The sequence below is a fragment of the Molossus molossus genome, unplaced genomic scaffold, assembly GCF_014108415.1.
Source record: "Molossus molossus isolate mMolMol1 unplaced genomic scaffold, mMolMol1.p scaffold_m16_p_20, whole genome shotgun sequence".
Taxonomy (NCBI): Eukaryota; Metazoa; Chordata; class Mammalia; order Chiroptera; family Molossidae; genus Molossus; species Molossus molossus.
The window spans coordinates 33,313,169-33,336,467 of record NW_023425356.1 but is presented as its reverse complement, the minus strand read 5'-3'; the positions used below and the strand labels follow the sequence as shown (position 1 = coordinate 33,336,467).

The 23,299-nt window shown below is 34.8% G+C and overlaps 1 protein-coding gene across 1 annotated transcript; it reads right to left on the bottom strand.

Moving 5' to 3' along the window:
- Positions 1-2,074: 2,074 nt before the first annotated feature.
- LOC118637288 (membrane cofactor protein-like) lies at positions 2,075-22,109 on the bottom strand. Its single transcript, XM_036272632.1, has 8 exons — positions 21,989-22,109; positions 19,324-19,509; positions 18,656-18,755; positions 14,071-14,156; positions 12,251-12,448; positions 8,467-8,649; positions 5,831-5,878; positions 2,075-2,160 (listed from the first exon to the last, which is right to left on the bottom strand). Exons 1-8 carry the CDS (start codon positions 22,107-22,109, stop codon positions 2,075-2,077), a joined length of 1,008 nt encoding a protein of 335 aa, XP_036128525.1.
- Positions 22,110-23,299: the final 1,190 nt, after the last annotated feature.

The window sequence follows — 23,299 nt, the reverse complement described above, 5'->3', positions numbered from 1 at the left end:
CTTATAATTAAGAAACTACATGGGTTTCTGTCTAAATTTGTGCTGTGCGAACTGTAATTCCTTCATCCCAAATAAAAGATTGTTGGCTCTCATTTTGGTTTTTTAATTTTAAGTAAAAATCATAAAACCATAAATATAAAAATTTTTAAAATTATTATTTCATATTTTAAAGACATTTTAAAGTTACAAAAAAGTTACAAAGATCACAAATTTGAAAGCAAAATCTTGGTTTATACTCTGGGATTTACTCTAAGTCTTTAATTAAATTGTTAATTATTTCATTAAAATAAATCCAATTGTTCTTAGAAGATATGTATTTGTACATTTTCCCATTCTAAGCCCATGCTTTTGAATTTTCATAAATAAAATGGCAAATAAAGTTAATGAGGTGCCTTGTAAATATTACCCCTCTCCGTAATTTGAACTCCATCAGTTTACCACAGACTAGTAAATTAAGAGAACATAAGAGGGAAATCAAATAGTGTTGCTTCTAATTCCCCAGTGTAACTTGTATAAATAAAAACCATAAGCGAAATAACATTTAAATAACACACCTACATAGCTTCTAACAACTTCCTAAGTTATACAGACAAATGGAAGCTTTCATCCTAAAAATTCCAGTGACTATCTTAATGTCTCCACAGTGAACTATTTTACATTTAATCCTGAGCACTAGCTCACTTTAGAAAATAGGGCATACCTAGACTTGGGAAGGACTAATCATGGTCCATGATTTGCTGCGGAACTTAAAACCTAAAACTTCATAAACACTTTTCTAAGTTATACTAGCAAAAGCAACTCTGCACAGATTCCTCTTATTGCAATGATATTAAAAGCAGCTGAAAATAATTTTAGTAAAGAAATGTAATTTGGATGGCACACTATGTAGTACATTTTAGAAATAGACCTCATACAATACAGACTACAAAATGAAAGTGACACAAAAAGTGTATCATGAGTGAGAAGGACCAATAAATGAGAAGAAACATGTTTAATTTACCCTTTCTTCCCTCTGCGAAGACATTTGTACACACAGGTGCAAATTACTGCAATGCCAACAACTAGAAGAAACCAGAAAACAAATGACAGGTAACTCTGAAAAATAATTTCCAAGATTCACAATCCAGAAGAAACTACTGTTGGTTACATTTCAGTGGTCAGAAATGCATTTTATTTAAGCACATATACATTTATATTCAATCTGGACTCTTCCTTGTCGAAATGCAATTCCCTGGAATCACTTAAATAGTCCACAGTAAATCAGACAGGAGTCCTTATTTAGTTTAGAAAATTACCCAAAGCATATTTTGGAAGACAAGTCATATGACTAATCATCTTGAAAAGAAAATTATTATTTAGGGTTTGTTACTAAGTAGACATATAGAATATAAGTGAATATATAATCACCAACATAAGCTGTATATTATATGAAATGTCAGGTTTTTTTTTTCTACACTGGCTTACTTTCAAGTATAAAACAATAGAAACTAAAAAATCATTAGAAAAAAATACACTTCTTCACAGTAATATTTTGATTTAGATGGTATTCAAGTTTGAGATACTTACGTATAGTAAGAATAATTAGAGCAATGATTCCTGGATCTGAGAAAAAAATGAAAAGTGGTTTTAAAGATATGGAGCATGTATGGGTCCTAGATAGCAGTTGCATTTTACTTTTGATCAAATCATCTCAAAACTACAGCAAAAAAAAAAAAATCAATCTAGTTTTAGCATAACTGCTAGTACTTCCAAGTCATTTTGATCACAGAACACTTCAAATGGATTCGGCTATAGGATGTGCCTTGTGAAACTCTTAATAGGAACCTCACTTGTGATTGTTTTGTACAGTAGTTATCACACCAGGTTACTTCATAAAGGTTAATAGGACAGTTAGAATTCACAAGATTAGAGAAAATTACTTCCATGTGTCTACACATGCTATCACATTTGTTATGGTATCTGCAGTACTAAAATAACTATAAATGTCAATTAATACAAATAATTTGTGACATCTCATTTTTTTCTGTAACTACAAATAATTGGAACATAATATATTCATGTAGAACTCTAAATTTCATAATAAAGAATTATTAATAACTAAACTAATACCTAATTCCACAATCTGTTCAATTGATGGTAATTCACGAGGGTTGGGATATCCTAGAAGAAAAATTGAAATAAGTAAAATAAAGAAGAAAAGACTATATTAAACTTAAAGATTTATAACCCTATCGATTTTGATATTTTTCATTTGCATAAAATTGCTTATAATTTCATTTCCTTATAAACTGTCAGTGTTTTTCATTAAAGACAGAAACATAAAATATTCAAAAGTTATACTGAATATCAACAGCATTGTTCTTCCTGAGCACTGACATTTCCTGTCAAAATACTGTGTGGTACAGCAAGCAAATTTATCATTAATGTATTCTCAAAATTAGCCTTCAATTCAATATGATTCTACCTAAAACTTTAAAAAGTGGAGGGATTAAAAATTATTTAGAAGTTGATCTGGAATGGAAAAGCTCTTTAATATAATAAAATCCATTTATTAAAAAAGAAAACATAGCTCAATTCATAGTATATGGTAAAATACTGGAAGTTTAAAGTTCTCCTCTTAAGATCTGGTATAAGATTAAATGCCCATATTTGGCACTTTTAGTCAACATAATATTGGAGATTTGGGTAGATTAATTAGGTAAAAAATAAAATAAAAAGCATCAAAATTTGCATGAGAAAACTTTCTTTTCACAGATGACAAATCTTTTATGTAGAAAACTCTAAAAATTAAACCACATACAAAAATTCACACACACACACACACACACGATAGAACTAATAAATGAATTTGGTAAATGTGTAGGCTACTTGCATTTATATACATCAGAAAAACAATCCAAATGAGAAATTAAGAAAACAATTTCATTTATAATATCAAAAGAATAAAATACTTTGGAATAACCAAGGAGGTAAAAAATTCATACAACAGTAAAACAAAATATTGTGAAAAAAGAAAAGAGACATAAATAAATAAAAAGACATCCTGGTTCACGGATTAAAAGATCTAATATTGTTAAGATGTAACTACTACAAAAACATACCTACTGATGAAATGCAACTCTATCAAAATCCTGAGGGTGCTTTGGCAGTAATTAAAATTCCATCCTAAAATTTACATGGAACCTTAAGGCACTCGGAACAGTCAAGACAATTGTGAAAAAGAAGAGTAAAGTTGAGAGGACTCAGGCTTCCTTACTTCAAAACTGATTACGAAGCTACAATAATAAAAACAGAATGGCATGGACATAAAGAAATCCAGACTGATGGAATAGAATAAAGAGCCTAGCACATATGGTCAAATGACTGTCCATGTGTGTTTCTAAGACCATTCTGTAGGGAAAGGGTAGTCTTTTCAACAAATAGCTCTTGAAAAACTGGAAATCCACAAGCAAAGAATGAAGTTTGACCCTTACCTTACACCACATAAAAAAATTAACTCAAAAGAGATGAAAAACTAAGTATAAGAGCTAAAATTATTAAATGCTTAGAAGAAAACAGAAGATAAGCTTCATGATGTTGAATGTGGCAGTGATTTCTTGGGCGTGACACCAAAAGCACAGGCAACAGAGGAAAAATAGATAAATTAGACTTCGTTAAAATGAAAGACTTTTGTGCATCGAAGATCACGATCAAGAGAGTGAAAAGGCAACCCACAGAATGCAAGGGAACATCTGCAAATTATACACTTGATAAGGAATTAACATCCAAAATACATAATGAACTCTTAAATATCAATAACAAAAATCCCAAACCAAATAAAAAATGAGCAAAGGACTTGAATGACATTTCTTCAGAGAAGATACACAAATAGCAAATAAGCGCAGGAAAAGATGCTCTGCACATCACTAATCAAGGTGGAAATGCATATAAAAAGCACAATGAGATACTACTTCACATATTTTACCTACCAGGTATTAGGATGGCCATTATAAAAAGAAAACAAGCACAGAATATAACATGCGTTGGCAGAATGGTAGAGAAAGTAGAACTTTGTGCATTGCTGGCGGGAATGTAAAATGGTGCAGCTGTTGTGGAAGACAGTACAGTTGTTCCATAAAGTCAAACACAGAATTACCATAAAACCCAGCAATTCTACTCCTTGGCAAATACCTTCAAAATTAAAAACAGGGACTCAAACAGATACTTGAATGCCAATATTTAGAAAAGAATATTCAGAATAGCCAAAAGGTGAAAACAATCCAAGTGTCTATTAACAGATGGACAGATAAACAAAATATGGTAAATATAAACAATGGAATATTTTCAGCCATAAAAGAAAGTTCAGATCCATGCTACTCTCAGATGGATAAACCTTGAAAACAGTATCTATGTGAAATAAGCCATACAGAAAACACAAATGTAAAATTCTACTTTTATGAGGGACCTAGCATGTCAAATTGATAGAGAGAGAACTTAGAATAGAGGTTACTGGGGCAGGGAGGAGGGTTATGAACAGCAAGTTACTGTATAATGGGTATAAAGTTTCAGTTTGGGAAGATGAAAATTTTGGAGAAAGATAGTAGTGATGGTTGTACAACAATGTGAATGTTTTTAATGCCACAAAATTGTACAATTAGAATGGTGGAAATGGTAAAAAAATTAAATAAAAGTTGATCTGAAAAAATCAACACGAGAATAGCCTGCACACTTCTGAACAGGAAGTATTCTGTCAGATATTAAAACATATTATAGTACTACATTAAAAAAACAATGTGATGCTGGCACAGGATCAGATAGAGTTAAGGGAACACCTATGAAATTAATGCACAATGAAACAGTTGGAGAGAAGACAATTTATTTCATAGATGGTGCTACTTAGCCACTGAATGGGGTTGGGTCGAGTGGAGAAGAACCCAATATGATTCCATATTCCATAAAGAATTTGAGATTTACCAATGATTTAAATGCGAAGAATGCAATCAGAACACATGTTTGAAATGTATATAATTTGAAGACTTAAAGCTTTTATAATAAAGACACAACACTCATAGCCATTAGGGAAAAGATTGACTTATTCAACTACATTATTAATGTAAAACTTCTGCACATATAAGACCATTGATAGAATAGTTAAGTAAAATATGGTATATATTGAAGTTGTCATTAAAAAGTATGGGAATAAATATAAATACAATCCCAGTCTAAGACAGTAATTGTAAAATGTGAGAGTTTTAGAAAAATATGAACACTATGATTCTATTTATGATTAAGAAAAATAAAAAAGCCAAAATATATATAACTACACATATAAGGATATGTATCCTTATACATCAGAAATGGATAAAAAGACACCTAAATTAATATTATTTTTTAAGACACCTAAATTATTAATAGTGATTAACTCAGAGGACCAGAGAAAGAGATTAAGAACTAATTTTTTACTCTGTATACTTTTGTAATATTTGAACATTTACAAAAATACACTTGTAACTTCTCATGTAACAAAAATTATAAAAAGGACTCTATAGCCAATAGCATAATATAAAAATCTTAAAAGAGAATGAACTAGTAAAATTAAGGTAAAAAAATAAACCTGGAAAAATGTTCACAATATATTAAAAGGTCTTTATTTGTAATGAGCTCTCACAATCAACACAACATTTTAGAAACCTAACAGAAAACTGAGCAAAAGCCATAAATAAATATATATAGACAAAAAGGTTCACCCTCATTAATAATTAATGAAATGGAAATTAAAACAAGACCTGACATTTCACCCATAAGCTTACGAAGTTCTCAACAATGGAAGGAGGATGAAGAGCTACTGAACCTGGATAATTTGCAAGTGGAGGCTTGGTTGCACGAGTAGGCTTGACACCTGGAAAAATAAATTTGACTCCATTCAACAGTCTTATCAATAAAAATTACAAATTTAATTTTTTAGAAAGATTAATTATTCCTCAAAATTAAAAATATGCATACTTCCCAAACTTTGCATTTCTACTTCTGGGTATAGGACCTAAATATATATTTACACAGGTGCATAAATATATACACACACACACACACACACACACACACACACACACAAAGGAGAATCACTATAATTTTATACTGGAAACTGCAGAAGTTAACTAAATAAATCATAAAAGATAATGTGTTCAGAGTAAATATATGTATTTAAAATATACCTAATAATTTGTTCATACCAAATAATTTGTTTTCTATTCTTTTCTGCTTAGTATTTCATGAACAGTTTTTTTATTTCATAGCACAATCAGATCTACTTTATCACCATTGAATGTTGCTATTGGTCTTTTTCGTACAGTTCTTCTCTAACTAATGATAAAAAATGATTAATAATACAATGAGAAGTTTTGATTTTTAAAAATATCCTTGTCATTTTTCCTCTTTTTTTTATCCTCACCCGAGGACATTTTTCCATTTTTTTTTTTTTTTTTGTTCAGATAGAGTGGGAGGGAAAGAGAGGAAGAGAGAGAGAGAGAAACATCGATGTGAAGGGACACATCGAGTGGCTGCCACCCGCACGACCAACCAGGGCTGGGGACAAACTGCAACCGAGGTACATGCCCTTAGCGGGAACCGAACCCAGGTCTCTCTGTACCGCAGGCCGATGCTCCAACCGCTGAGCCAAACCGGCCAGGGCCATTTTTCCTCTTTATACACTTTTTCTCACAATCAATTCTCTCTTCCTTCAAACTTTAAACTGTACCAGTGTTCTTTAAATCCTTTATGAATCCTCATGGTCCACTCTTTCAAAAGAGCATCTCAATAAACACAGTACCCCGCAGTGCATATACCCACTAGGACCATGGCTGGGCCAATGAGTATAAACTTCACATGCAATCTTATATATCAATCCACCAAATAAACATCTCTTTTCACCCCATGCCCCCAACCTCACAGCAGTCAACTAACCTACCAGGTACCCAGTATACAGGAATTATAAAAAGGTGTTCTAATTACCATGTTACATGCATAACTTTCCTCAATTCCTTGAAGTATTAGGACAGCAGAAAATATATACACAAATTAGAAGCCAATGATTGAGATTTGAGTTCAACACCCTCATTAAACAACAGGAACTTACAGCCCTCAGAAATGATGTTCCGTGAATAAGCAGAACCAAAACAGGGCCCTGAGTGAGATGAGCCCAGGCTAATGCTCTTCCCACTATTATTCTTCTCTCTTATTTCTGTTGAAAACAAAGAGAAGCCAGAGACAGCAGCACAGGAAAACAATTCCTTCCACCATATCAAAATCATCTCTCAAATGTTAAGCAGAGCAGTTGATGAGTGGTCCATGCAAAAAGTCCTCCATTTCATTTCTATAAAAACACTTTTTCCTGCCTTTAAGTTGGGATGAAATTTAGTTTCTGTTGCCGAAGAGAAATGCCCAGTAAAGAGAAGAAGAACTGTATGAAGTGGAGAGGGTTGGGGTGGGGGCACTAGAAATGCTAGTCTTGTTCTAGAGACAGCAGAAATTCCCCAGGGAAATGGTACTGCACAGAAAGAACAAAACGTGCAGTGTGGGAAATGAAACAGTCCTGGACCAGGAAGATACCATCAACTGTGTCAGCAGGTCACTTTTAAAATGGATGAAAATACCAAAGTTGTTGACACTAAAAACATACATATTAGAAAATAAACACCACAGACCTTCTTCTTCACTAATATCAACTGGAGTGATGCTATAAGTCATATATGAGCTTCCTTTGAGAGGTTACTATATGCCAGGCATGGTGCTAGGTAGTTTAAATGCAACCAATTTAAACTTCATTATCACCAGTGAGAAAGGTATTAAGTCATTTTATATGTAAGTAAATACATTTGAAGTGTAAGTAACTTGTCCAAGTTTATATACCTGTTTATATCTATGGACTACGGCAAATAATTTTGGAATCACTAAGAATAATAGCTAAAATGGCTATTCTAAAACAGCTACTCTTTTTCTTACCAAAAGTGATGAATGAGTAGAAATAACATTAATTTATAAGATTTTATAAAATATAAGTAGGATGTTACTAAATTTGAATGACTCAAAATAAGAAGTTTTGACATTGAAAAACATAATATAGGATCAATCACTTGGAAATTACCATTTTTTTTCATTTATATAAATGATCACTTTAATTCTTTACTTATTTAGGTAAAAATTCCCATGATACAATTTATCCTGAAAAAAAATGGCTGCTAACCATTTTCATACATAAAAATACTGAACAAGAGAAATTTATATACCCATAACATGTACATAACATGCTTAAAACCTTGTGAACACATACAAGAGCAAAATTCTATGTGAACTTTATGTCATACATCTGTTATGGATATAAATACAAAATAGTTAATTACTAAAACTGCTGTTTTCAATTATTCTGTATCATTGATATTTAATGTCAAAGAAAACCTTAAAAAACAAGAAAGAAAATGATCCAATATGTACCTTTAATACATGTTGGCATCTCAGGCTCCCAAGTATTGTTTCCACCACAGTACACTGGGTTGCTGCCATTAAGGTAGAATCCCTTCAGGCATTCAAATTTAACCTCATCTTTGTACGAAAATTTGTCTTTCATTTCTGATATTGCTTTTCCGTGCTTGAGTACTGGTGGTTCACATTGGACCACTGAGAAGTAGAGAAATTCCAGAATTAATAGAAAGTTGCTTTAACATAGTGCCAGACAAAATGACAGTTCTCTTAGATTCTTTTTCTGAAAATGTTTTTATTTCACTTGTTTTGAAGATTTCTCCTTGACAGAGATTTCTAGGTTAAGTGTTTTATTTTCCTTTCAGCACATTAGCAAATATTGTCCTCTTGCTGCCAAGGCTCCTTAAGAGAAATCAGCTGTCATTCTTACTTAGAGGGGTGGGGCAAACGAAATATTTCTTTTCTGTCTTACTGGCTACTTTTCTTTTATATTTTGTTTTCAAGAGTTTTGCCACGATGTGTGTGTTTATTTAGCGGGTTTTAAAAATATATTTATCCTGCTACGTATATGAAATTTCCTGGACTAGTGGTGATGGTGTTTTAGGTAGCATTTCAATATTTTTGACCTGTATTTATTCGAATAATTTTCTACTTTTTTCTCTCTCCTTTCTTTCTGAAATTCCAATTACATGCATGTTTAACTGCTTGCTACTCTTCCACAATTTTGTAAGTTTTCCTCTTTAAAATCTTTCTTTTCAAATCATGTTAGATTTGCATTGTCACGACTTCAGGTTCACCAATCTTTTCATTTTTGTGCCAATCTGATGTAAATTCCACCTAATCATTGCTTTCAAACTAGGCTTACAGGATATAATTTATATCCAGTAAAATTCACCCTTTTAATTGCACAGTTGTATTTGTTTTGACAAATGCAAAAAATCATGTAATTACATCCATAATAAAGACATATAAAAGTTGCATTATGTCCCAATACTTCCTCATGCCACGGTGTGATCAACCTTAGTCACTGCACCAATCAGCCAACCACTGCTCTGTTTGAATCTCCATTGTGTTACTTTCCCAGAATATCGTGAATGGGATCATATCCTTTTGAGTATGGCTTATTTCACTAAGCGAAATACATCTGAGTTTCATTCTTGTGGCTGCATGAATAAGGAGCTTGTTTCTTTTTATTGCTGTTATTTATACCACTGTATGGATGTACCACTGTTGTTCATCCATTTATCAGTTGAAGAATGTTTGGGTAGTTTTCAGTGTGGGATGATTACAACTAAGGTGGCTATGAATATTCTCATACAGGCTTTTATGTGAACATGTTTTCATTTCACGTGGATGGCCAAGTGGTATGGTAAGAGTACTAACACTTTGTAAGAAATTGTAAAATTGGATTCCAAAGTGGTCGTACCACTTTACATTCTTACTAGTAATGTCTAATAGTTTCAGTTGCTTCCTATCCTTGTCATATAAAGTTGAAAGTTAATACTTAAACTTGTTTTTAAGTCAGACATTTAAAAAGGTATTTAGTAGCATCTCTTTGTTGTTTTTAATTACACTTTTGTAATTACTAATGATAATGAGCAAATTTTCATTTACTTCTTTTTTTGCCATTTGTATATCATATTTGGTAAAACAGGTATATTCAAATCTCTTGCCTATTTAAAAAATTTGTATTTTCTCTTGTTGCTGAGCTTTGAGAGTTCTTTATATATTGTAGATAAAAGTTAATTATCAGATGTATGCTTTGCAAATATTTTCTTCCTATTTATTGCTTTATTTTTATTCTCTTAGTAGTCTTTTGCAGACCAGAGGTTTTGAATTTGGAACATGCAATTTATTAAAAAAAATTTAAAGGATAATGCTTTATGGATTGTGTTTATGAAATCTCTGGCTATGTCACAAATACTTCCTAAGTTTTCTTATAAAAGAGTCTTAGAGCTTTAGGTTTTTACATGTAAGTCTATGACCCATTTTAAGTAAATGTTTGCACATGGTGCTTACATAGGTTCTGGTTCATTTCTTTCTTTTTCTTTTTTTTCCCACATGGAAGTTGAATTGTGCCTGTACTATTTTTTTTTAATCCTCACCCAAGGATATTTTCCCATTCATCTTCAGATAGAGTGGCAGGGAGGGAGGGGAAGGAAGAAGGAGAAAGAGAAACATTGACTGACTGCCTCCCACAAGGCCCCAACCAGGGCCAGGACTGAACCACAACCCAGATATGTGCCCTTGACCTGACTCGAACCTGCTGGTCTCTGGGCACTCTAATCGCTGAGCGAAACTGACCTGGGCTGTACCTGTACTATTTTTGAAAAAAAAAACACACGTTATTTTTACCACTGAATTGTTTGTATATCTGAGATAAAAATCAACTGGACATATTTGCAAGGGTCTAATTCTAGGCTCAGTATTCTGTTCCATTGCTCTATATAGCTATATGCCTTATAGTATACATTTTATAACTCTCGATATTAGGTAGAGTGCATCCTTCAATTACATTCAAAATTGTTTTGACTATTCTAGTTCTTTAGTCATTCACTATACAATTTAGGATCAGTTTTATAAATTTACAAAACATTCTGCTGGGCTTTTTATTTCTATTGTGCTGAATTTATAGATCAAATCCAGAGAATTTATGTCTTTATTATACCGAGTCTTCCATTCGATGACCAATGTCCTTTCATATATTAAAATCTTTCTTACTTTCCTTTATTGTGCTTGGCAGTTTTTAGCATTCAAATATTTTCACACATATTGATATGTTTATATGCAAGTATTTTGTATTTTGGAGGTGTTCTAAATGGCAATTTTAAAATGCCAATATCTAGTGGTTTATTATTAGTATATAAACATACAATTGACTTCAGTTGATCTTGTATTTTGCAACCTTTCTAAAACTAAAATCTTTGGAAGTTTCTACACGTAATGTCATAAAATAAGAGACTATTTTATTCCTTCTTTTCGTATAGCTATGCCTGTTTTTTTGTTGGCTTGTTGTAGAAACAGTGCCGAATAGAGTGGGAGAATGAATATATTTCCATTGTTCCCACCTTGGGAGGAAATAAATTAGTCTTTTACCATTAATAATAATGTAAGCTGTGAGACTTCTGTAAATGCTGTCTATCAGGTTGAGATATCTGGTTTTCTTCTATTCCTAGTTTGCTCAGAATTTTTATCATGAAAAAATGATGAGTTCTATCGATTGCTTTTTAGGGGTAAAATAAGATGATCATATGTTGTTTTCTTCTTTTAGTCTCTTGATAATATAAATTATACTGATTAATTTTTGAATTTAAACCAACTTTGCATTTATGGGATAAATCCTAATTAGCTATGATACATTCTTAGTGTTACATACAGCAGGATTTGATTTGTTGATATTTTGTTTAGAAGTTTTGGTTCTATATATTTTTTATTAAAAATTTTTTTTTACTTTATTGATTTTAGAGAGAGAAGAAAGGAGAGGGAGAGAGAGATAGAAACCTCAATGAGAGAGAAACATCAACAATGATGGCTGCCTACTGCACAGTGGGATGGAGCCAGCAACCTGGGCATGTGTCCTAACTGGGAACCAAAATGGCAACCTCTAAGTGCATGGGTCAATGCTCAACCACTGAGCCACATCGGCCAAGCAGTAGAACTATTTTTGATTCAACTTGACATATATTACATTAAATTGGAAGTCAGTTTTACATGAGGAAGAAGCACATATGACTGTTTGTTTACAAAGTGTTCCCACCATATTTACAAATGAAGAAGGAAATAATGGAAATATCATTACCTTTACATTGAGGAGGGTCACTACTCCATTTGCCAGGCCCAGAACAGACAAGCTTGCTCTCTCCAACAAGTGAATACTCTTCTGGTCCATTTGAAGGATCACAACTATAAGTTACTAATTCATTAAATTCAAATACATCCCTCCAGTTATTTGTGTGTTTTCCATTACTTATTTTTCCAGGCGATTTACACAAAATCTCTTGAAAACAGAAAAAAAAAAAAAAAAGAGGAAAAAAGAAAGATAAAAGATTAAGACAAGATTTAGTAAAATCCTATGAATTATCTTCAATAAATTCATCAACATATGATGTCTATAATCTAGTTGTGAATCCAAGATCCATTTATAATGTTTATATGAGAAAATGTTATTACCCCCAAGTCAAACTATGTAAAACTGAACTTTCAGAAGAAAGCAGATTTTATTAAATACCTATATAATAAAATATCTATATTTATCTATAATGCTATGCTAAAGTTTGTTCTAGTCATTATAGAAGTTGCTGAAAATTTAAGGAGAAAAAGTGCTTGAGATTAAAGATAAAATTCACTGCTAGTTTTAAAATGCTTTATGATTTATAAATATATCCACTTACTAAATCATTGGTTCACAATTATATTAAAATATTGTTTTTTACTTTCATCTTGATGTACAGTGAAATTTTCCAGAAGCTACAGATTGTGTTATTTCACAACAGACTAAATCTAGGTGTCCTCCTTTAGTCCAGATTTAGAACAGATTTATAAAAATGTAAAATATTTTTCCCACTAAGTGTTTTGAAAATCTAAAAATTATTTTATAAAAAATATATTGCATATTTTAACATGTACTGAGTTTACTGTTTTAAAAAATAAATTAATTTTTTTTGAAATGTCTTAGTTTTCATTCCAACATAATGAATAATAGACATAACCCACATAAAGCAAAATTCCTTGGAATCTTTGTTAATTAAAAAACATAAAGGGTAAACATCAGTGGCAGGAACATGGAGAAAAGGGAGCCCTCTTGCACTGTTGGTGAGGCTGTAAATTGGTGCAGCCACTATGGGAAACAGTTGGGAGGTTCCTTGAAATATTAAAAATATAAGTATCATAAAACCCAGAAATTCCACTTGTGGGTACTTATCAGAAGGAAACAAAAACACTAATTTAAAAAGATATACACACCCCTTGGTTCATTGCAGCATTATATACAATAGCCAAGGTATAGAAAAACCTAGGTTTCCATCAATAAATGAATGGATAAAAAAGATGTGAGATAACGTACAAATATACATTCATATACAATGGAATATTAAAGAAGAATGAAATCTTGTCATTTGCAACAACATTGACAGACCTAGAGAGTATTATGCTAAGTGAAAAAAGTCAGACAGCGGAAACACATACCATATGATTTCACTTATACGTGGAATCTTAAAATAAGAAAACAAACCCAACGAAACAGAAATAAACTCATAGATACAGAGAACAATTTGATAGTTGCAGAGTGAAGGGGGCTGGGAAGATGGGCAAAGAAAAAGGAGAAGAGGTACAGGCTTTCAGATTTAAAATAAGTAAGTAACCAGGATGTAATGTCCAGCACAGAGACTACATTCAATAACAATGTGATAAACTTATATGGTGACAAAGGGCTACCAGACTTATTGTAGTGATTACATTGTAAGGCACATAAATGTTCAATTACTATATTGTACATCTGAAACTAATATACTATTGTATGTCAACTATACATATGATTTAAAGAAAATCAGCATAAGTGGATCTCAAGACCAAAAATGTCCAGAACTGTTGGTCTAAATTTTAAAGTGAAAATTTACTTACTTTCACATGTGGGGATATCATAGTTCCAAAACACATTGTCTCCAGAAAGTTGACAAGTTAGAATTTGTGCACCTTTTAAGTAATAGCTTAATGGAGAAAAAAAAAAAAAAAAAAAAAAAAAAGGTTACTGTTTTCTTTACCAGTTAACAAGATGTACATAATAAAGAGGAAAATTTCATATAGTTGTCTTCTGCACTACAGTAATTTGAGGGGGAATTTTCTTAAATGGCACAATATAATCAACATGCCAACCAAATCTGGAATTTAATTAAACAGTTTCCACATCTGAACACATATCGGCCAAGAGCAAAGATATCTAAATAAATCTGTCATGCCTGTCAGTCTGGCCTTTTTGCTATCTCTGGCAATCAGATACACATCGATTTCTATATCTTTGCTCCTTCCATTCTGCTCAGTCATACAACTGAGTACAGAGATCAGGACCTAGAGCTTGTCTGACTGGATTCAAGTCCCAGCTCCACTACTGACTTGAACGTGAGTTTGGGTAAGTCCCTCAATGTTTCTCTTTTTCACTTTCTTCATCTATGAAAAGGAGATAATAGTATATATCTTATGGGGTTGTTTTCAGTATTAGATGAGTTAGTATCTGGTACATAGTGAGTGCTAGGTAAGTTTTATTTAGCTCTTATTAATACTGGCAGACCTCAGAAATATCAGAGGTTTGGTTCCAGACCACCAAAATAAAGTGAATATTACAAGAAATTGAATTATACAATTTTTTTGGTTGACCAGTGCACTTAAAGTTATATTTATATTATACTATAATCTATTAAGTGTCAATAGCATTATCTCTAAAGAAACAATGTATATACCTAATCTAAAAAATGCTGTATTGCTAAAAAATGCTAATCATCACTTGAGCCTTCAGCTGAGCTGTAACCTTTTTGCTGGTGGAGGCTTATGCCTGGATGTTGATGAGATGTAAGCATAATCAATGGACATAGACAACAATGCTGGGGGGGAGGGGAGGGGGTGGGAATGGGAGGAAGGTGTCAATGGGGAAAGAAAGAGAAACATCTGTAACAAAAATAAATTAATAAAAAAAGAAAACACAACATATGCGAAGGGCAATAAAGCAAAGCACAATAAATCGAGGTATGCATGTATTCTTTAAATCAGATCAGATTCCTAGGAATAGCTCAGGCACACTACTTGATGAAATCTTCTCCAATATTTAAATTCACAGTACTTTCTGCTTCTGGATTCTCCTCACACTGATCACGAATAACTTTTGGTACTTCTCTTTTCCTATTTTGCCTTGACATTTCTCTCTCTATATTATAGTTCTCAATAAGGCTTCAATTTCTGTGAGAAAAATCTGTGTCTTAAATATTTGGTAACCCTCAAAATGCTTTAGCAGTCTCTCCCTATTAAATGGATGTTGCAATGTATTTACTTGATCATGTTAAGAAAATAGTCAGTGAAACTGCTTGTACATAGTTTCAGTTGTCTTTTCCATGAAGGCTCACTCATTTTCTCCATATTTTAGTGTTTTAAGAGAGAATTCTGAGATATGTCAGAGTAGGAAGCACTAGGACTTTATTTTCTCAACTAGACTACAATTTCAATGGCAGAATCTGCTCGATGTAACTATTTTGGAACTCTGGAGACTACTGAAGGCTTCCAACTTCCAGAGTAAGATAAGTAAACATAATTTCAGTAAATTTTACCTCTTGGGAAAATAGCAGGTACACATCCCTCACCATCCACCATGTGGCAGGCAGCTGTGTATGTGTTCTTGGAACAGCTTGCAGTAGCCAGGTGGGCGAAAAGGCCCTCTCCTACAATATCAGGGATCTGTGTTCTGATTACTGCTTCTTTTCACAGAGAAGTAGACAAAGAGATGGACAGCCATTGCTGTGGTATCTTTTCCTTCTCTAGCTAGCCCTTTCCTCCACAGCTAAAATGACATCCAGGGGACTTAAAGATCCTACACCCTTTCTCTCCACTTCACATTTTTATTTTCCTGTCTCAAGAGTCAGACATTAAGAGCCAGGATCTTCAAAAACAACTGTGTGTGTGTGTGTGTGTGTGTGTGTGTGTGTGTGTGTGTGTGTAAAATTAGAAATTGAGTGCATGTGCTCAGAGAAGGGCTCAGAAACAAACTGAGAAGACCTTTAGTTTACATCTCAGGCTGATCCTCAGCACAGAGACACCCTACAACAACCCAAAATACAAAAACAATACCAAAAAAACAGCAAGGTCTAAGAAGGTGAAGAAGCTGATTTCTAGAGATACCACATCCTTAGATTCAAATGTGCAATTTTCTAAAAAAAAAAAAAAAAAAAAAAAATCACAAATCATACAAAGAAAGAGGAATGTATGGTACATTAAAAAAAATTAACAAAAACTGTACCTGATAATAGCATGATGGTAGATTTACTAGACAAAATAACTTAAAGATGTTAAAAGAAATAGCCCTGGCCAGTTTGGCTCAGCAGTTAGAGCATCGGCCTGTGGTCCTGAGAGACCCGGGTTCGGTTCCCGCTAAGGGCGCGTACCTCCGTTGCAGTTTGTCCCTGGCCCTGGTCGGTTGTGCAGGTGGCAGCCACTCGATGTGTTCCTTTCACGTCTATGTTTCTCTCTCTCTCTCTCTGTTCCTCTCTCTCCCTCCCACTCTACCTGAACAAAAAATGGAAAAATGTCCTCGAGTGAGGATAAAAAAAAAAAAAAAGATGTTAAAAGAAATAAATAAGGAAGTGGAGAAAGTCAAGAAAATGATGTGTGAACAAAATTGAAATATCAATAAAGAGAGAGAAAACCTAAAAAACAAACACAAAAAAGGAATTTTGGAGTTCAAAAGTGCCATAACTGCTATGAAAAATTCCACTAGAGGTATCAAAGGCAGATTTGAGTAGGCAGAAGAATGAATCAGTGAACATGAAGTTAGGATAATAAAAATTATTCTGTCTGAAGAACAGAAAGAAAAAAGAGTAAAGAAAATTGAATAGAGAGCCTAAAGGACCTGTGGAATACCATCAAGCAGACCTACATGTACACTGTAAGAATCCCAAAAGAAGAAAGACAGAAATGGACAAAATATATGAATAAATAATGGCTGATAACTTCCCAAATTTGATAATAGCCATGAATATAAACATCAAAGAGCTCAATGACCTCCAGGTAAAATGATTTCAAAGTAACCAACACTAAGACGCCATCCAGTTGACTCTCCAAATCTGTAGGTTTCACATCTATAGATTTAACCAACCAAGAATTGAAAATATTATTGAAAAGAAAGTGTACAAATATTTTCTTGTCATTATTCCATAAACAATACAGTGTAACAACTATTTATATAGCATTTACATTGTATTAGGTATTATAAATAATCTTAAAGTATAAAGTAATCTTTAAAGTACACAGGAGGATATCTGTAGGTTATATGCAAATACTATGCTTTTTTATATAAAGGACTTGGATTGATATCCATAGGGAGTTGGGGGATGCTGGAAGCAATTCCCCATGAACACCTAAGGACTTCTGCAACCAAATGTTCAAAAACCAAGACAAAGAGAAAATATTGGAACTAGGGAGAGAGGATGAATCATTGCATACAAGGGATCCTCAATAATATAATCAGCAGATCATGAGAAACTTTGGAACCCAGAAGACAGTGAGCTGATATACTAAAAGTACTTAAAACAAAAATCCAAAAACCAATCAACCAACCAAACAAAAAACCTTAAACCAAAAATATTCCATCCATCAAATACCACAAAGGCAGATGTCCCACCTTGTCACTAGTTAGTTTACATTTAAATGGCAAACTCTCTAATCAAAAGAAAGAGGTTGGCAGGATGGATAAAAACACATGATCTTACTATGTGCTATCTACAAGATACTCACTGGAGATCCAAAGACAAAATCAGGTGAATTGACGGAAAATGATATTCCATGCAAACAGTGTCCCCAAAAGAGCAGGGGTGACTATACTAATATCAGATAAAAGAGACTTAAACTCAAACAGGTTACAAGAAACAAAGGACTTTGAATATTATTAATAAAAGGTACATGTAACAAGCAGATATGAGTTATAAACATTTGACACTTTAATGATAGATTTTCAAAATATATGAAGCAAACAGATCCAAAGGAGATGCACATTTCTACGTAACAGCACTTCTACAATAAGAGTTAGAGACCTCAATACCCCGCTCACAACAAAGGACAGAACAACCAGACAGAAAACATGTAAGGGATTAGAGGACTTAAACAACACAACATTTCTGTGAGCCCTCCTTTAACACTGAAAATCGTTTGTTTTTTAAATAGTGTGAACTTTGTTGTCAAGGATAAAGTCACCATGATTACTATCCTTGTGATGCTTACAATAAGCTTATTATTACATACAGCAAGGGTTATGTAATTTGGCTTTCCTTCAACTTAAATTTCTGTCTATTAAGCATATGTTTTTAGACTCCATAAAAAGCCCAAGTACAACTTGTCACACAGAAAGCAAAAATCAAAAAAAGTTAAAATCAACTTTATGAGAATCCTTAAGAAGAGAAGGAAAACGATGAAAACAGTAACATTTACCTTATTGCTCTAAGGAGCAACTTACCCATAATTACAATAAAAGTGAGCTTCTTTATCAAATTCAAAGGTTATTTGTGGATCATATACTTCACCATTTGGGACTTTTGGAGTTGGACATTTTTTTTCTAAAAGAAAATTTTCAAATTCATTTTTATACAAATTTCAAAACAGACTGAAATAAAATAAAAATTCTATACATCTCTTTACAATTCATACAATATTGTTTTCTTGAGTTAACTGTTATAAGGGGAAATGTAAAATTCACATTTACCCAGACAAGTGACCGCCTTCAGAAAAATTCCCAGGAGATTTGTAGAAGCCTAAAAATGTTGCTATCTAGCCTGGCAGGTGTGGCTCAGTGGTTGAGTGTGGTCCCATTCACCAGGAGGTCGCCAGTTCCATTCCTGGTCAGGGCACATGCCCAAGTTGTGGGCCCCATCCCCAGTGGGGGCATGCAGGAGGCGGCCATGTTTCCATCTCATCCATGTTTCCATCTCTCTCCCCCTCTCCCTTCCTTCCTCTCTAAAACCAATAAAGAAAAAATAAATAAAAAAGTTGCTATCTAAAACCTAGTTTCACATGAGAAAATCATCAGTGCCATAATGGAAAACGAACCAAAAAAATGTGTAAAAAATAACCCAAAACCCTAGAGCAAGTACACATACATACAACAAAAAGGTTTTGTTTACTTACTGTAACAAGCTTCATCAGCAGGATACCATGTGCCAGCTTGCTCACAAAAGGTACTTAGGGGATAATAATATGAATAAACGTATCCTTTATTACACTCATAATATACTCTCTCCCCAGGTAAATATGAAGCTTTAGGGGTGCCCTTTAACGTCATAGACTCGAAAAATGGTGGGTTTCTACAGTCACCTAAAAATAAGAAAATAAAAACATAAAAATAAAATATTAAATCTCTTTGACTAGCCAGGACTGTGGCCTGGCAGCAGGTAGATAGTACAGAATAAATGGAAAGGTCCTTAGCAAGATTTTACATAATTGTTCCTTGCTTTTATCAAAGTGGTGGTGGTAGACGATATGTTGCACTTGCTTCCAATAGCATTCTATTAACTTTTGGTTTGTTGGGGAATGAGCTGAATTTTTATTCAACAGTAAACTGAAGAGACAAAAATCAATATTTTAGGTCTTAAAGATATATCTAGTTAAACATCGTCCCCCATTATTTTCTAAATTCATTTCAAAACTCACTTCTCTACTAAGAAGTCATTGTTCTTCCTAGTGTCATTTTAATTTCAGTAATTCCTCTTCTTTTTAATTATCTGTGGGCTGGAAAGCCTAACATGTGTTAGAACTATTATGTAAAATAATGTGATGGTGACACATCAAGTAAAGTCTTAAAGGGCTAAAAGAATGCAGAGGCCTCTCCTATAAGGTTAAGGACCTAAAGAGAAAGTAGATCTATTTTGCTCCTGGAGGAACCTTTTCTCTTTTGCTCCCTGAATTGGTCTTACTGCAGATTGTGAGACCACTCAGGAGAACTCTATACAAGTAAAATTTTACTTTTCTTTCTTATCATATTCTAAATTCTAAAATTATATACAGTCCAACATTTCATTTCCATCATGCCCTAAGATATACCTTCTCACAAAATGTTTTCAAGATTTTCACTATGCTGACCCTGATATCTGAATGTTCCTCAAACAACTGCCCAAGATAAAACAGAAGCAAAAAAGCAACCCCAATGCCCTAGTAATTAACATCGTTTAAAAGAGGGTTAGTACAGAGGTGAATTTTATTAACATTTACTGAATATCCTGAAATAGAAATTCCCACTTACAATAGGAAAACAAACATGAGCTAGAAATTCTATATAATTCTGTTCAGATACAAATGCATAACGTCATTCTAGAATTTCCTGGAACCATCAAGAAAGAAATCATATAACAGCATGTCTGTGATTAAATTATGCAACTATCTTTTGTTTTATGCCTTCAAACTCAGTAACTATCCTGAAAACATATAAAGAGGATTCCTAGTATAATTTTATAGACTAAAAGTGCTTTTAATATATGTTAAGTTTATATTTATATAAAAGAACTCATTCCATTCAATGAAACGCAGATCAAACTTAGAGGATGGCCTTCAGCTTTTAGTTTATGACCATATTACCATTACTTATTGCTCATTTTTTACGATTCTCTTTCTCACTAGGTTTAGCTACCAATGTTGTTTATTTAATTTAATTTTTTCATCGTCATTAATCCCCTCTAAACCCTCTTCCACCTTCACCCAACCCCCGCCACCCGCCGCAGTCACCGCACTGTTGTCTATGTCCCTGAGTTCTCTATTTTTCTTTTTGGCTCAATCCCTCCACCGCCGCCCACCTCTCCCCCCAACCCCAGCTATCTACTCTCTCTTTATGAGTCTGTGTGTATGAGTAAAATCAATATTTTTTAGGTCGCTTCGGATCTTCCCTAAATAGGACCCAATCTAATGAAAAACAAAACAAAATATTGCCCCAAAGGCATTCGGTAACTGAAACGATCGGATATTGTCTATATTGGATAGAAATATGAAGGTGACTCCATGTTTTTTTTTTTTTTTTTTTTAAATCAACAGCCTGGAAACCAATATCGATAAAATTTGGGGGCAGCAATGAGCCTGTTACCTTTATGCACAAAAAGCACTGCGCACCCTTCCCAATGTGTCGAAATCCCAGGACCCAGAAATCAAGGACTCCGCGCACAACACGCGCTCCCCAGCCCCCATACGAAGCAAGCAGTGGGCTTCCTTGCCCCACGCCCTGCACCGCTGGCCTGGACACTTCCACCAAGCGCACACCTGGAAACACCGGCCTCGGCTCCCCCAGCCCAACACAGCCGGAGCCGGGTACAAACTCTCCACTTACCTAGGCATCGCCACACCTAGGAAACAGCGCAAACAGTCCCCACGGGCACAGCACGGGCCCCAGCCACATCCCCAGGCACCTGGGCGCTCGAGAGCAAGCCCTCACCTTCAGCGCACGCGAAGGCTTCCCATCCTGCTTGACTCAGTCCACGAACACCTGCAAGCTTTTGCTGGACACAGACCTTCACCCCCGGCAAAACCCGGCAGCACCCGGTGCCCAGCGCCCCGCAAGGCTCAGTCCCCCCCCCCCCCTCCCCGGCAACCTTCACCGCTGGCTCTACAGGACCCACCGTCCTGGATCCGCCACAGCACAACCCTGAGGATCTGCGCCTAACCCTTCTACCCCAACTCCGCACCTCCGGCTCGACCGGACCCCGCGCCTCCAACCCGACCCCCCAAGAGATTCCACCCTCGGCTCGGGTCTGCCTGCTCCCCGACCCGCTTCAGTCCGCCTCCAGAGCGCACACCCTCTCCGGGCTCCTACCTAAGGATGTGGGTAAACGGAGCACTAGGGCCACCAAAATTATCCCCACGAAGCACCAAGAAGAAAAGGGACTCTCGGGGCGGCGGGGAGGTGCCCTGCGCGGCTCGCAAGACGCCGTCATTTTCTGGGAGATCAGAGGGAAACCTGGGTGACAGTGAGCATTTACCTTTTCGAGTGCGGACACCAGACGCAACAATCGCTAGACTCACAAAGTAACCGCAGGTGGGCGTGACCTCGCGGCGTCCACGACTGGGCGGGGCCATTCCGAGAGTAGAAAGGCGGGGCGCTGGAGGAAATGCGGCTCGTTCCTTGATGGGTTCTAACCCACGTGGATCTGTGGGCAGCTCTGGGAAGGAAGACAAGGACCGGAGGAGTCATCATTGTGTCTTTTCCGGCACGCCCGATGAAAGAATAGAGCGCATCGACCTGAAAACAGAAACACAGAGCCTAGACACTGGGTCACCTGATGTCCAGCGCCCCTTGGATTCCACTTTTGTCCTGGGGCCTCTAGATAGTCAGTAGTGCCAGGACCTTGCTCACATTTGGCATTAATCAGGCATTATTAGGGGCAATAATTGAGATCGTAGTTGAATGTCTGCTACAGAATCCCATCAAAGCCTGCTAGATATCAAAATCACCAAGATGGTTTAGCCACTGCACCCCAACCCCAATGTAAATGACTCTGTCTGAGAGGACCCCTGGGAAGGTAAATTATTAAACTCTGTCATTAGGCATACTGGGCCTCAACCTATAGGGCCTTTGCCGTTTCAGAACTAAACGTTTTATTGAAGACGAAATACACATGCTTGAAAAAGGTAATGACAAGGGTGTACTAGATGGCAAATTCTTGGGAGCAATGGATGTCATTAGTGTTAGGATGGTTAGGGATTGATTAAGTGAAATAGATAGGGAGAACTTTGCTGGTTAAACAATCTCTCAAACAATGCTAAAAAATTAGGAATGAGCAAGATTTTTGTAGCGTTGTGAGTAAACCTGTATGACTAGTTAGAAAAAGAGTAACGTTAAGATCATTATAGAGCAGACAAAAGGAATTGACATTTTCTTATTAGTTGGCAAAGAATGAAAATATCAACCAATGTGAGTGAACATTCTGATGGAGCCAGTACACTCAAAGTTTTAGTTAATTGTACCATATGTGAAAAGATTTAAAATGGACACAGCTTTCAAAGCACCAGTTCCATTTAGAGTTTATCCCAGAGAAATCATCAGAGCTGTGAGCAAAGATGTAGGATTTTGAAACAAATATAAAGCCTAAGTGTCTAGCAAAAGTATTAAGGAATCAATTGTAGG